The 13,884-nt window shown below is 42.3% G+C and overlaps 2 protein-coding genes across 6 annotated transcripts; one reads left to right on the top strand and one right to left on the bottom strand.

The window, feature by feature from the left end:
* Positions 1–2,462: 2,462 nt before the first annotated feature.
* On the top strand, positions 2,463–4,334 carry LOC135640168 (transcription factor TCP15-like). Its single transcript, XM_065154361.1, has one exon. The coding sequence runs from the start codon at positions 3,137–3,139 to the stop codon at positions 4,256–4,258; it is 1,122 nt and encodes a 373-aa protein (XP_065010433.1). The 5' UTR covers positions 2,463–3,136; the 3' UTR covers positions 4,259–4,334.
* Positions 4,335–7,017: 2,683 nt separating this feature from the next.
* On the bottom strand, positions 7,018–13,644 carry LOC135641185 (AP2-like ethylene-responsive transcription factor AIL7). 5 transcript variants are annotated; one of them, XM_065156335.1, is made up of 8 exons: positions 13,495–13,644; positions 12,374–13,256; positions 12,186–12,268; positions 8,081–8,175; positions 7,926–7,999; positions 7,788–7,838; positions 7,420–7,505; positions 7,018–7,334 (listed from the first exon to the last, which is right to left on the bottom strand). In XM_065156335.1, exons 2-8 carry the CDS (start codon positions 13,144–13,146, stop codon positions 7,192–7,194), a joined length of 1,305 nt encoding a protein of 434 aa, XP_065012407.1. In that variant the 5' UTR covers positions 13,147–13,256; positions 13,495–13,644; the 3' UTR covers positions 7,018–7,191. The 5 variants fall into 5 exon arrangements, with proteins under 5 accessions (XP_065012407.1, XP_065012410.1, XP_065012406.1 ...); XM_065156338.1 differs by having other exon boundaries at positions 7,420–7,502; positions 13,459–13,614; XM_065156334.1 differs by having other exon boundaries at positions 13,459–13,614.
* Between the last annotated feature and the right edge of the window lie 240 nt (positions 13,645–13,884).

Below are 13,884 nucleotides of genomic sequence, written 5' to 3' on the forward strand. Positions count from 1 at the left end.
AATTTTGATGATAATTATGTACAGTATATATTTAGGGATCAATTTTTTTTATTTTTATAATTTATTTTAGAGTATTGAGATTGATAAGTATTTTGAGATTCGTGGAGATAGTCTCTTACGAAGATAAGAAATTGAAGTTCTCACGAAAAATGAAAACTCGTATATCTCTAAACTTTAGTGAGGGAGAAAAATAACTCCCGAGTTTTTCTACGAGGAATCTATGAGCGTAAGAGAAAAAAATATAAATTATTAAAAAAAATTGTGAAAGAGTATATAAATGAGTAAGAATAACTCAATGGTAAAGAATTTGTATATAGGCAAGAGTTATTAAACTATGTTAATTTTATATATTCTTTATTTGTTGATTTTGAACTTTTTTCTTTTTTTTTTTGGTTTGAGGGAGAGAGATGAATGCACAGAATTAAATCAAATAAACTCTAATAGCTACTAGCCAAATTCACACTTTTGGTTATATAAGTTGGAAATATTGCAAAGGTTTACCCTTTCTGCCACATAAAGATAAAGCTGGAGATGATGTCAATGGATGTCCCTCCTACCTCCACCCTTGCCAATTTGATCCACCAACAATCCAGTGGCCAAAGGTTTTCATCCACAAACAACAACTCTGAGAGTCATTGCTTCCCTAAGGCCACCACATGATGAGATCAGTCGCACCTCTTTTCCTGTCATGCATGATATGTAAGTTTGAACCATTTGGTTGATGATCTCATGCTCGTATACATATTTATATCCCCCATGAGCATCTTCTTCTTCTTCTTCTTCTTCTTCTTCACTCGACCAGCAATGGGGGTGCATGATTGATTGCTTGTTAGAGTAGTCAAATCATTTCTTAAGGGGAGAAGCTCTTTACAACTGTTCTTTGTCCTCATCCAATCTTGTTGGTGTCTCCATACACTTTTGCGGTAGACCATTTCATTAACAATTCCATCACTATATCATGTCATTATATTAAATGACCAATGCAATCTTTATTATTCCCTGATTGTGTTGCAGGAATCTTCTCGGTTTGATTTCCTCTCTACACTACTCTTTCCTTGTTCCCTTTTCTTTGCTTGCCTACCATCCCCACTCGCCCTTGTATTCTGGTTTCATGTCCCCTCTCGCTCTCGCGCTGTCTCTCTCTCTCTCTCTCTCTCTCTCTCCATGGTTTTGTGGTATCAGAGCGAGCTGCAAGCAAACACGCTGTTCATCGAACACCTCATTCCCTTTCTCTTCGCCTGTCCTTTTAAGACCTTTGTAATGATATCAAACTCAAAGCTTTAATTCCCAGAGACATATGCTCTTTAAACAAGGAAAAGAAAAAGGAAAATGGAAAGGGGAGGTGGCGAGCGCACAAGTGCACAGTCTTTCACTGTGACAACACCACTTGTTGATCCAGATTCCACCAGGACAGATCTCGGAGGACATCCTCCCTCAAGCAACACGGCCGAAACAAGCTGAGCCACTTCTCTTTCGTGCAACTGTTATTATTGTGTTTTGTTTCATCAGGCAAACTTTTGCTTCCGACTCATCATCATCATCATCTCTCTATCTCGCCAGACGATGAACAGTAGCTTCGGCTTCCGACCATGCACCAACACTGGAATGCTGGTAGGTGGACATCTGAATCGGGCATCCTCTTGATGCCCATTTATCTCCACAACATGCACTTGTCTCCTCTAAATCTGGCACAAGAAAGATGCAGCAGCGGACATGGGTACATGTTCATGCTTTAATTATTATGTGTACCTCGCCAAACTGTTCCACCCACCTCCGAGAGACCCCAGGTCCTACTACTGGGTGTGTGCAAGCATGCAAGCACACCCAGATCCCCTCGGCGGCCATGGATGGAGTACCAGCAAAACCAAAGCTACGTCATAAAAGGTTTGCCGAAAAAGAGTCAAGTGCCTCTGCAGTTCATCTCTCTCAAGATTGTGGGAGGGAAGGGGGAATGTTGCGTGACTCTTTATTGACCACATCCGGGAAGCCTACCTGAGAAAGCACAGCCCACCAGCCCTAACCCTAAGAGAGACTGTGAGAGAGAGAGAGAGAGAGAGGAGGAGGAGGGGATTTGAAGGACCCATCCCGGGATCCCAACCATGGTTAGGAAACAAAGGCAAAGGCAAAAGGCAAAGGCAAAAGCAAAGGATGATGGGAAAAGGCGAGGGAATGATGACTGCGGGAGAGGGGGATGAGGAGGGGGTGGGCCCCCCATGCGTAATTATCTTTCTTTTGCGGTCCTCCTCGTTTTTCACTGGGCGAGAGGTGCCGGTCCCACATACGGCCCACCCGCCCCCTTGTCTTTGCACACGTGGAACCCTGAGCCAACCACAGTGAAAGCAGGCGATGGGATTTTAAATGATTAAAAAATAATAAAGAAAAATTAAATCACTTCACGTATTGCTGCTTTCTAATGCCTCCCATCACTCCTCCTTTATGTTTGCTTAACGCTTTCCTTCTCCCTTATCCTCTCTCTCTCTCTCTTTCTCAGTATCTGTCTTCCTTCTTGTCATCGATCTTCACAGGCGTACGTTTGAATTGGGTGCTCTGCAACTTCCTCAATACTTGGATCCCCTCTCTCTCTCTCTCTCTCCGTCGACTATTTAGTCCATCTCTCTTTCTCGTTCGAACCAACAAGTCGCAGTGTTTTGATCTCCCCTTGGTAAACTTCGCTGCACATATGTCTCCGTGCTTGGGTGTCCTTCAAACTCCATGAGAGAGGAATTAAATACTGTGATCCCTCTCTCTCTCTCTTTCTCTCTCTCTCTTCCGGCACTTCACCAAATTCTGAGTTGGGTGTCCTACCAAACTGCATAAAATAGGACCATCCATAACTCTTCCTTTCGGGGATCTCTCTCCCACTCCAACTCTTCAGCCCCATGCACATCAACGCTTGAATCTTGGGTGCTCTACGGACATCTAGAAAAATGGAGGTCGAAGCTTGAGTCTCCCTTGGGATCCTTCATCTGCCACTCTTTGAGCCATAAAAGCATTTATAATTGCTTGTTCTTGGAAGCGATTCAGAGGTGTACTGAGTTTGTGGTGCTCCCCCCCCCCCCCCCCCCGTCGCTTCCCCACCACCTTATCGGACCTCTCGCTCACAGACCATAAAGCCGGTAGCATGGTGTGATCCGACATGGAGGGCGAAGCAGGCGGCCCCCGACGGCCAAACTTCCCTCTCCAGCTGCTCGAGAAGAAGGAAGAGGACTCGTGCTCCAGCTCCGGTTACCCCTCGCTTGCTATCTCCTCCGGCCACACAGGTGGCGGCGGCGGCGGCTGCAGCCATGATCCCGCCGCCAATCCTGCTAGAAAGCCGCCGCCTAAGCGGAGTTCCACGAAGGACCGGCACACCAAGGTCGACGGCCGCGGTCGCCGCATCCGAATGCCGGCCTTGTGCGCCGCGCGCGTGTTCCAGCTGACGCGCGAGCTCGGCCACAAGTCCGATGGCGAGACCATCGAGTGGCTCCTGCAGCAGGCCGAGCCGGCGGTGATTGCGGCCACCGGCACCGGCACCATCCCTGCCAACTTCACGTCCCTCAACATCTCCCTCCGCAGCTCCGGGTCCAGCATCTCGGCTCCTTCCCACCTCCGAGCGGCGAATTACTTCAACACCGCGGCCACTGCACTCGCCGGCCAGCCCCTCAGCAGGTTGCACAACGAGTGGGACTTCAGCGGCGGCCCCGGTTTCTCCTCCGAGGGGCCATCGTCAGCGTCTTCGGCGTCCATGCTTCTCAACTTCAATTCCGGTAGCATCGGGCTCGAGGGCTCATCGGACGCCGACATCGGGAGCATAAGGAAGCGCAGGTGGGAGTCGGAGATTCACCACCAACAGCAGCAAGCGCAGCATCAGATGGCAGGGTATAGCCAGGCGAGCCACGGCGGCCGGATGCCGGGAACGGTGTGGATGGTGACAAACCCTAACACACAAGGCATGCTCGGCGGCGGGCGCAGTGGAAGCGGCGGTGAGTCAATTTGGACGTTCCCTCAGCTGGGCGGCAGCACCAGCCCCACCATGTTCAGAGGATCCCTCTCCAGCGGGCTTCATTTCATGAACTTCCCCACTCCCATGGCCCTGCTGCCCAGCCAACAGCTCGGGTTGGGCTCCAGCACCGGCGGCGGCGAGGGTCACATGGGGATCCTCGCAGCTCTCAACGCGTATCGGCCGCCGCCCTCCACCTCCGAAGCCGCGCCGTCACAGTCCCAGCAAGCACTCGGGGGGAGCCAGCGGCACGACACGTTGAACACCAGCGATTCTTAGTCCTCCCAACTCTCCATGAATTCATGTCTTCTTCTTCGTCTTCTGCCGCTGCTTAATCTTTTGCTTTTCCCTCTCATCATCGGTTGATTATCGTATTTGTTCTGATGACAACATTTCGCGTGATACCAATGCAAGCCATCGTTTTGTGTGACTGATCGACGGAGAGAAACTCTCGCTAGGGTTTCATCAGCTGCAGCACTAAGCCAGCCTTGATACGATGATGCTCTTCCTAGGGTTCTTATCCCAGCCGTGATCTTAGCCAACGCCGGTCCACCATCTCTTCCTCATTCCCTCGCACAGGGATGGAAAGAAAGGTATGGAGAGAGAACAGGAACAAGCTGCAGGCACGCATCAGAAAAGAAAAAGAAGACGCATAGGGTACTCATCAAACAGTGAGTCAACTTTAAATTTCAAATGAGCGAGTCATCTGATCAATGATTAGTAGGTGTTGTTGGAATGAGTTCCTTCTAATCTGTACAAGCAATCATTCTTCTCCTATGTGCTGCCTTACCTGTAAATGCATGCTGGTGCCTACAAAAGTTCAGCTCAGCTCAGCTCAGCTCAGCTCAGCTCCATGCATGCCTTGTTTATTTGAACCAGTGTGGGCAGAGGAAGATGGACGCGAGGAGGAAGACATGGCAAAAGGCCAAACCGGCATAATTCCATGCTCGACTTGTCGGTTGTTCTCTTCCCTATCACATCTAGCTGTCACGTTGAGCTGATGGGCTGTATAGAGAAACCCTACCCACATGTAGTCTTATCCTCTCCTCCCACTCCTTTTAAGCTCCGCCTCTTAATAAAGTAGGCAACTCTTCTTCTTCCCGCGCATTAATTATCAGCTCCACCCTCTTCTCTTCATGCAGACCGAGAGTGAAAAGAAGATGTCGCATGCATGTTAGGGAAGATCGAGTGAGACTGATGAAACCACTTACTTTGGATCTCAATGTTCGCTCTCTTTCTACTCTCGCAAACAACATCTGACACAGGTAGCCACTTTATGGAGGGATGATGATCCGTGTGTGCTTGCGAGGTTTCTTTCTCCTCCTTGTTATGGGAGAAAAGTCTCGTTTCAGGCTTTTACCATATGATGCTTTACTTTTCCTTTCTCTCGAGCTCGATGGATCATTTCTGTGTGATGCGTTCATGATAAGTCCACCAGTGGAACACTTTGAGATCCAGCCATGTTCATCCTACAGTTGCCAAAGACTGTATACTTCGTGTTCACAAGTCCTGTTGCCACAGTTTTCAACTTCCGAAAGACCTGCATATATAATGGTGATGGAATATTAATTAGAGAGATCTGTGCATATGATTGACATGAGATTCCAATTTATCTGCTGATATATACTTCATTTTCGACAAGATGTTCTCCTCTGAACACTTCAGATTTCTCTGACAACAAGTCATGCAATCTTGAGTGCGTTTAGTGTCAAGAGTACATATTTGAACTAAATAAACAAAAACTCTGATGCTAGATTTTAGCAATTTACATATTACCTATCTCATATAATTAGTTACATTTAATATTTCGATTCTTATATTTTATAAAAGTGAAATATTTAATCTTGTTTCTGCTCACACCGTCAATTTTATTGATGAAAATATCGTACATGTTCAGTGGTAAACTATATGATATTTATGTTAGTAAAATTAATGATATAAGAAGAAACGAGGATAAATGTTTCACTTTCGAAAGTATAAGAATCCTAATATAATTTTTGAAAATATAAAAAATGGGATGATAAAGATAACTAATTACAAGGGTTAATATGTAATTAGCTCTTAAAGAAATAATATACCATTTAGAAAAAAAAAAAAAAAAGGAAACTTACCCCTAATATATATATATATATATATATATATATATATATATATATGTAGTTGGAATTGGATGAGATAAGGATGTCGAATGCACTGTTGGGATCACTAGTTTTATGATGGTTGACACAATTGATAGGTGATACCAACAAGATGCAATTTTTGATCAAGATCATGGAGTTAATTATGATCATGATGGAATCGATTAAAATACCAAATTGAAGATCGAGCATTCCAAATCGAAGACATATTATTGCACAATTGATGTTACAAAAGTATCAACTATTTTCAAAATCAATAGAAATGAAAGCTTTCGACTATCAACTTAGTCTGCAATTTTTTTGTACTTCTAAATTATATGTGTTTTGGAAAGCATTCTTCGATCATAAACATAAAGAGTAACAGTGATTATATATATATATATATATATATATATATATTCAATGTCATCCATCAAAGCATGTGGAAGCCATCATCCGATGGGATCTAATGGTCCACGTAACAGTAGAAGCCTCACGTGCAGCGCACGCGGGCAATAAGCCACCCACACGTACCCCCTCCGCGTTCTTCGGGCGCTTCTGTGGACGACTCAAAAGCAGCAACACTAAATCGACTGTTGTAGTTCTACCCGATGCGCCCTGTCTATCATGATTGGACAAAAGGGAAGGCACTCCTTGTGGATCCCACACTTGATGGCCCAGATTCTGTGCGGTAGTTATGTGGGTCTCTACGGAGTGGGTTAACGATGACAAAGTAGTGAACATAAATAATTTACGTTCGCGTACCCACGCAACCACCCGACATGCCATTGGATAGAATGAATGATATTCTTCGGGGCCCACTGTCACCTGGGCTTATTCTTTCCCGTTGGTGGGTGAACCACTCCATCGCACAACAGTCCGATGAACAAGCAAACAGAGATTGATATTTGAATGTAGGGATTGAAATCTACAAGCACTGCAACAAATTCCATTTGATCTTGGGTAGAGTCATCCGAAGAGCCACAAGAAGGCTCCGGCCACCGACACAAACACAAATTACAGGTAGCAACCACACTACATCCCCAATCATGGAAAATCGATCGATCATTCAACAAGCCGAAACATCATTCGACTTCACATCTCAAGCCTAAACGAATCATCCGGTCGTCTTGTCCCTCCCTCGCAATAGTTACTAAGGTCAAAATTCGTCACTGCATGCACTCCGCGAAGTTGAATGGCTGCAATGTCATATGCCTCAGCAGCCTCTTCTTCAGTATCTGACGTTGACAGAAGTTCGGCAATGGTGTGAGTAACATTGACCTCAAATTCCAAAAGATGAGACGAATCTAGGGGATTGCTCACCAAAGGTTCCGAGGTAGATGTCCTTGGCGTCCTTGAGGTCACCAACTCGACCGATTCGAGCTTGCCACTTGCCATCTTTTCGTCTTCTGGTCCGAAGATGACATACCAAAATGCAACAGAAGCTTTGGTCAGTAAGTGACGTCGTAACGAAAGTAAAAAAATGGCAGTGTCTGGAGATGATCAATGTACCAAGCACAAAAGTTGTTTCCGTGACTTGGACCTGATCACACATGATCAGGTTGCAAAAGAGCAACAACGTTATCATGGCGCCAAGGCTCGTTCACGGAGGACCAACCAAAGCCATGAAGGTTGCATTTTATGAAAAAACATTTAATTAACCGAAAATATAACATGAATGAGAGGACAACCTCGTCACTCCTCTGTAAACGGAAGCCCCTCTGGAGAAACAACTACTTTTTCTGTTGAAGCAAATATCAGGATAAGCTAAAAAGATAAAAAGCAAAATGATATGATGATTCAGAAATTATTCAGTTTCGTCAGTATACCTCCTCACGTAGGCAACAAATTCCTCTTGAGACATAGTCTTCATGTTTTCGAGTTCATTTTCATAATCAGAAACCTATAAATTTCAATAAATGCATTAATAAATCATGAATTCCAAACATTGTATTAAGAAGATAAAAAATTACATATATCTTACAGGGAAGTTAAGCTTGGTGGCCGGGCCTGGACCCCAGTATTTAAGAGCAGCAAGATCATGTGCACGTGCCGCCATCTCCTCAGAAACATAGCTACCTGCATCAACTTATCAAAACCACTGTAAAAACAAGTTTTGCTTGATAGACTAAATGAAAGACACATTATTATCGATACTGACCTAAATACACTGAAGCACAACCGTTGCAACAGCCATTTGCAATGATCATAACCACACATATGTCCCAGAATTGCAAACCAAGAAAAAGGAATCAGAAAAACATCTCTATCTCAGCAACATGTACTTGTCATGACGAGATTCAACAGAATTGAATTGTAAAAACAAGGAATTAAAGAATGAAAGAGTGAAGAGCTACTGCACACCAAACAACATAGAAGGCAACCATGATTCATCAACACTCCTGCTAAAATACAATGCCAACAACTCCTGAAGGATGGAATCATAGAAAACAAAACTTTACATCAAACTCCAAACTGACTGAAAGTCCATTAATGAATACATCGGCAAATCTCTTACAACTCATGAACAAGTGAGCCCCAAGTCACCAAAATGAAAAGAAGTATAGAGTAAGTCCGGAGTCTACTAAGTTGCATTTGGATATATATATATACACACACACACACAAACACACAAATTAGAGGACTGACATCTTCAATTATCTCAAGCCAATAGACCTTTATTTTAAGCTTTATATTGATCTAGGACAAGGAGAATGGAATTTCTAGGAGAAAATGGTCTATAAGATACAGATTTGAAAGAAAAGGCATTTGCTGAAATTTTAACTTCAGACAAAAATGTTCTCATAAAAAATGACATATAGAAAATACAGAAATACATGATTTAGGCCTAACCATGAATTCTTGGGCTCAAAACAGAACAAGGGAACTTGATGCTACAAGAATCTCAGAACAACAGTGAAGAATTAAAAAAAAAAGAAAACCAAAAAATTAATCTATGAAAGAATACAATTAGACTTGATCAGAAATTCAGAAATTATAAAGTGGGCTCTACAGATAACTTCAATCATGTTGAACTTCACTCCTGCATCAGCGGTCATATCTAGCCACAATACATCGGAATCCCAGAACACCAGCGAATAATTCAAATAAAGATCACCAAAATTTTGAATTTATGAAAGAAGACAATTCAACTCGATCCAAAATTATTATCTGGACTTCAAAGTTAACTCCAATCCATGTTGAACTTGATATATTCCTGCATCAGTGATCATATCTAGCCACTATACACTATAATCCCAGAACAACAACAGTGAAGAATTTGATTAAAGAACACAAAAAATCTGAATTTATGAAAGATTACAATTCTACTAAATCTAAAATTATTATCTGGACTCCACAGATAACTCCAATCCATGTTCAACTTGATATACTCCTCTATCAGTGGTCATTTCTAGCTACAACACAGTACTCCTCTATCAGTGGTCATTTCTAGCTACAACACAGTCAAATCTGGGAATAGGGTAATCCTAATTTATTGCACTTAACAACTGATAATGTATAAATAAAAATCTTTTTCAATATTATACTTAGAAAAGGAGAAGAAAATGCCTACAAGGAAGTATGCATCCACAACCAATCAGGAAAGAAGTATAGCTTATCGGACTGATCTAATCAACATGTCTTCTTACCATGTGGATTTTGTGCTGCTATATCATCCCTACTAGTAATTGACGATGCACTATAGATCTGAATGTTGGACAGTTAAGAAATAACATTTACAAAAAAAAAAGTTTGTCGTTTAGATGAGAATATTGAGATTGATACATGGAGTTACTAGGAAAGATATAAAAAGTCATTTGTAAATAAATTAGGGCATAGCTTCAATATAAGATAAGATGAGAGAGAATCATTTAGGATGATATGAACATGTGCAGAGGAGACGTATATATATTGTAGATAGAAGAGATGAAGCAATTGCTATTAGCGATATGATGGGTGATGGAAAAAGACTAATAAGATATTACTAGACACTATAAATAATGATTTAAATACTAACAAGTTAACTAAGGATGTGATTTTTTACGAAGTTCAATAGTAGCAAAAGATCCATATATTACTCTTGCTAAATGAAATGAGATGTACAAGGATACAAATGGAATTTGTAACAGTGTGTGTGCGTGCATGTTTCTATGCATGTGTTTGCAAGTGAGAGAGGAAAAGAAAGAGAGAAGGGGGAGCATTTAGAGGAAGCATAAGTTTATGTAGGAAAGTGATGACGGGAGAAAAGAAAGTGCTAAACAGATTTGACTCCAAAAACCACTCGAACCTCCTTGGCACCACTAATTGTCCATTGAGTTCCATATATAATATGCAGGTAAGTGGAAGATATGACCCATCCAATGTAAATTGGATAATTAATCCTTTGAGATCCTAAATTCCATCTCTTCTTTGTTTCTTTTTTTGTATCATAATCAATAAGTATGAAACTCATTATCAATAACAATAGGGATACTAGGTAGTAAAGCTTTCAACAGGATAGACATTAGCCCTTGCAAACAGGTAGTCATCAGGCAAAAAGATTTATAAAGAAGTTAAACATCATTGCATCTTCAAATATACTTGAATTGAATATATTATAATAAAAAGTATCAAGTTGTTTATCTCATATCCACTATATGACTGGATATTGCTGCAAGTCCCATAGAAGCCAAAATGGTAAGACTATCAATGAAAATAAGCATGGAAAATTGCAAATGGAGAGATCATCACCGAGAAACTTTTTTACTTCAGCTCTTACAAGAGAAACATTGCCATATAGTCCTAAACTTCAACACCACCAAAGGTACATAAGTAACCTTCTAGGAATTAGAACCGAAAATTCATTATTTCATATATTAGTGTAACTATAAGATATTGTGTCATCCAATGCACCAAAAAATTAGCAATTCCATGATCATAAATTCCAAGAAGTAAACTCAATGGGACAGATAGTTGTCTAATAGTCAAGGTGATCATTAAGTCTCTTATACAATAGCTCAAAGGAGCACTTAAAATTGTTCTCTCTCTTGAGACTCAACCAGTCTGGCTTATTGTTATGCAGGGAGCCTAGGCAAGTACAAATGCCAGAGCAACCACCACCCATAGAAATAGAACATGAAACAGTACAATGACTTAATGGGGTCAGAAATGTGAACCCAACAGAACAGGAAAGCCTCATAGTTGAACTTGATGGCAGTCTTTTCTGCTCTCTTGTTAAGTCTAACTGAATGCCTTTTTAGGGCCTTGATGATTCACACACCCTAGGATGCCTGGAGAAGGAAATAGGGGAAATATTCAATTACTTCTTAAGGTCGTGGGCTCCTGATGCTTGAAACAGGACTTCCAAGTCCTTGCTGTCAAAGAACTCAAGCATGAGTGGCAGTCACGATGAAGGTTGCAAATGCAGCTGACGTGGCATGTGGAAGGCACGACTTGTGAAAGTGAGTGAGACAGCATACAGTCAAGGGAGATGTGGTAATTAATGGACATGCACATAACTTGATTGTCTGATTTGCAAAGAGGATGGGGGAAGGGAAGTTGAAGCTCCATAATAGAAACTCAAATGTAGGAAAGGGTCCAGTGTAGTCAATATCTGATTGTTAAGAACAATGGCTCACCATTGTTATACTGTAGATACCTAGAGATAATTCCCTCCCAGCTTCTTCTTTCATTTTATCAAGCCGCCCTTTAGCGACAATGATGACCATTCCTTGGTAGCTGATAATAACAATCCAATTTGAAATCTAATTGAAAAGACGTACTGTTTTCCATAAAAGATTAACACAAACTAGTACCTAAGAATGCATTCTCAATTCCATCAATGTATAAACTGTTTTCCAAAAGGACAAACACAAACTAGTATCTAAGAATGTATTCTCAATTCCATAAATGTATAAAGCAGTATCCTAAATGCTCTTCACAAAAGCAGTTTTAAACACACTTTTCATCTCTTTTGAAGAGAAAATCCTTGGTGAGATACAATGTTCATGCCATGGTTGCATTAGTAACTTCCATAAATGCAATACAATTGCTACAACAAGGCAAATAAACTGTAACACATACTAAAAAATAAAAACTGTAACACATACCATGTTTGCCTTTTCGTTTCCGGCCTTCAACTCTGCTTGTGTTGTCCCAGAGATGTGCTTCAAATTTTCCACTCCACTTTAACCTGTAACCAAATCACGAACAGATCATCATGAAGTTCCAAAAATCAGTTTCAAGGCCTTCATCAAGGTTAAAGTTTCTCTTGGATAAGCTCTGCTTCAGAACTCACTTAGTAACTCCATGATAACTGGATGATCTCGGTGCCGCATACTTCTTCATGGCCGCAGCCACAAGAGTACTGACCTTTTGGGGAACCTTATCAGGCAAAGCAACCATGGAACCACCATCAGTAGCTTCTTCAAAATCAATCTGCTTATCTGCAACATGATCAATAGCCTTAGTTGCATCATCAATGGCCTTTATCCTCTCGTAGCTAGTAGATGGCATGTCTGAACCATTACGTTCCTTCCCAGCAGCATTATCCACTTCATCGACACTATTGAATGCATTCATATCATGATGGGATCCTGACAGAATTTCTGAGCCATCAGATTCCTTTCTAACAGTAGGTCCCTCATCATCAACAACATCAGTAGCATTGACATCCGCAATACTTATTGGTGCTGCTTCCAAGCCATCGGATTCCATTCTAACAGCCGTTTCCTCACCAGCAACACCAGCAGTAGCATTAATACCACCACTGCTCACATGTGCCACTTCCGCTCCATAGGAATCCTTGGCCACTGCATTCTCAAAAAAATCAGGTTTCTTCTCAACGACGGTCGTTTCTATTCGGGAATCAGATATGGTGCCAGGTACATCATCTACCACAGAATCAACTTCCAGTCCTACGACTACTGAGCCTTCAGCTCCAGCTTTTCCATCTCCACGGGGGCAGGTTACCATGTCAGACCCCTCATTAAGAAGCGGCAGCATGGGGTTACGATTCCCGGGAAGTTCTGCATCTTCCAGTGATTTCAATGGTTTTCCTGATTCGCTCATCCGCGCAAAATCCTACCTTCCACTCTTCCACAGTCGAAAATTCTTTCCTCCAAACCCTAATCCCCTTTCTTGGAGTAAATCTTACAGGTTTACAATATTTCATTCAATGCCTTCAACACCAAAAACGAAAATTTCGATTGAATAATCTGTGAAGAAGTTGCCAAAGAGATACCAAAAGCATGAAAAACAAAAAAATTTAATCGCTTCCAATAATTTCCGTGCAGATCCAAACCTTAATACGTTTTCACAAGATTAAAAATTTGCGTTCATCCCCAAATTTTGCATAAAAGAGAAGTTCTTTGAGAATCGTACGCATGATGAGATTAGGGGGAAATCAAGGAAGCGTGCCTCGGATCGATGAAGATTGCATCATGGGGAACGCCTTACGATTTGTGCTCGATCGGTCGAAGGGAAGGCAAGGAATACGTTTCGGATAGGGTAAGTTGCGACGTGGATTTAAAGTCCCGAACGGGGTGACCTGACCCATCGAAGGAGGCAGTGGATCAAGTGCAGCGAAGCACGAGACTCCCGTGACACGGGTCTATCATCCACCGTTCAATTGCTTCTTGGTGCGGATCTCAATGTCCAGCTCACCGAACCGCGAGGACTGAGCCGGAGATTGATGTACGTACGACGCGTGTGGCTCGGGACTCGCACGCGCGAGGCGGTGCGGTCACATGGACGGCACGGATCTCCAGGTGGGATAAGGGTCGGCCCCGAGCGCGGAGGACCGTCCGA

This window comes from Musa acuminata, chromosome BXJ3-6 (genome assembly GCF_036884655.1).
Source record: "Musa acuminata AAA Group cultivar baxijiao chromosome BXJ3-6, Cavendish_Baxijiao_AAA, whole genome shotgun sequence".
Taxonomy (NCBI): domain Eukaryota; kingdom Viridiplantae; phylum Streptophyta; class Magnoliopsida; order Zingiberales; family Musaceae; genus Musa; species Musa acuminata.

Excerpts from the sequence above, each read along its gene's own strand:
- LOC135640168 (XM_065154361.1), top strand. The coding sequence starts at position 3,137 with ATGGAGGGCGAAGCAGGCGGCCCCCGACGGCCAAACTTCCCTCTCCAG.
- LOC135641185 (XM_065156335.1), bottom strand. The coding sequence starts at position 13,146 with ATGAGCGAATCAGGAAAACCATTGAAATCACTGGAAGATGCAGAACTT. Across the intron at positions 7,839-7,925 it reads TTTGTTGCCTACGTGAGGAG|AAAAAGTAGTTGTTTCTCCA; the intron begins GTATACTGACGA and ends TTGCTTCAACAG. Across the intron at positions 7,506-7,787 it reads GTTTACAGAGGAGTGACGAG|AAGACGAAAAGATGGCAAGT; the intron begins GTTGTCCTCTCA and ends TCTTCGGACCAG.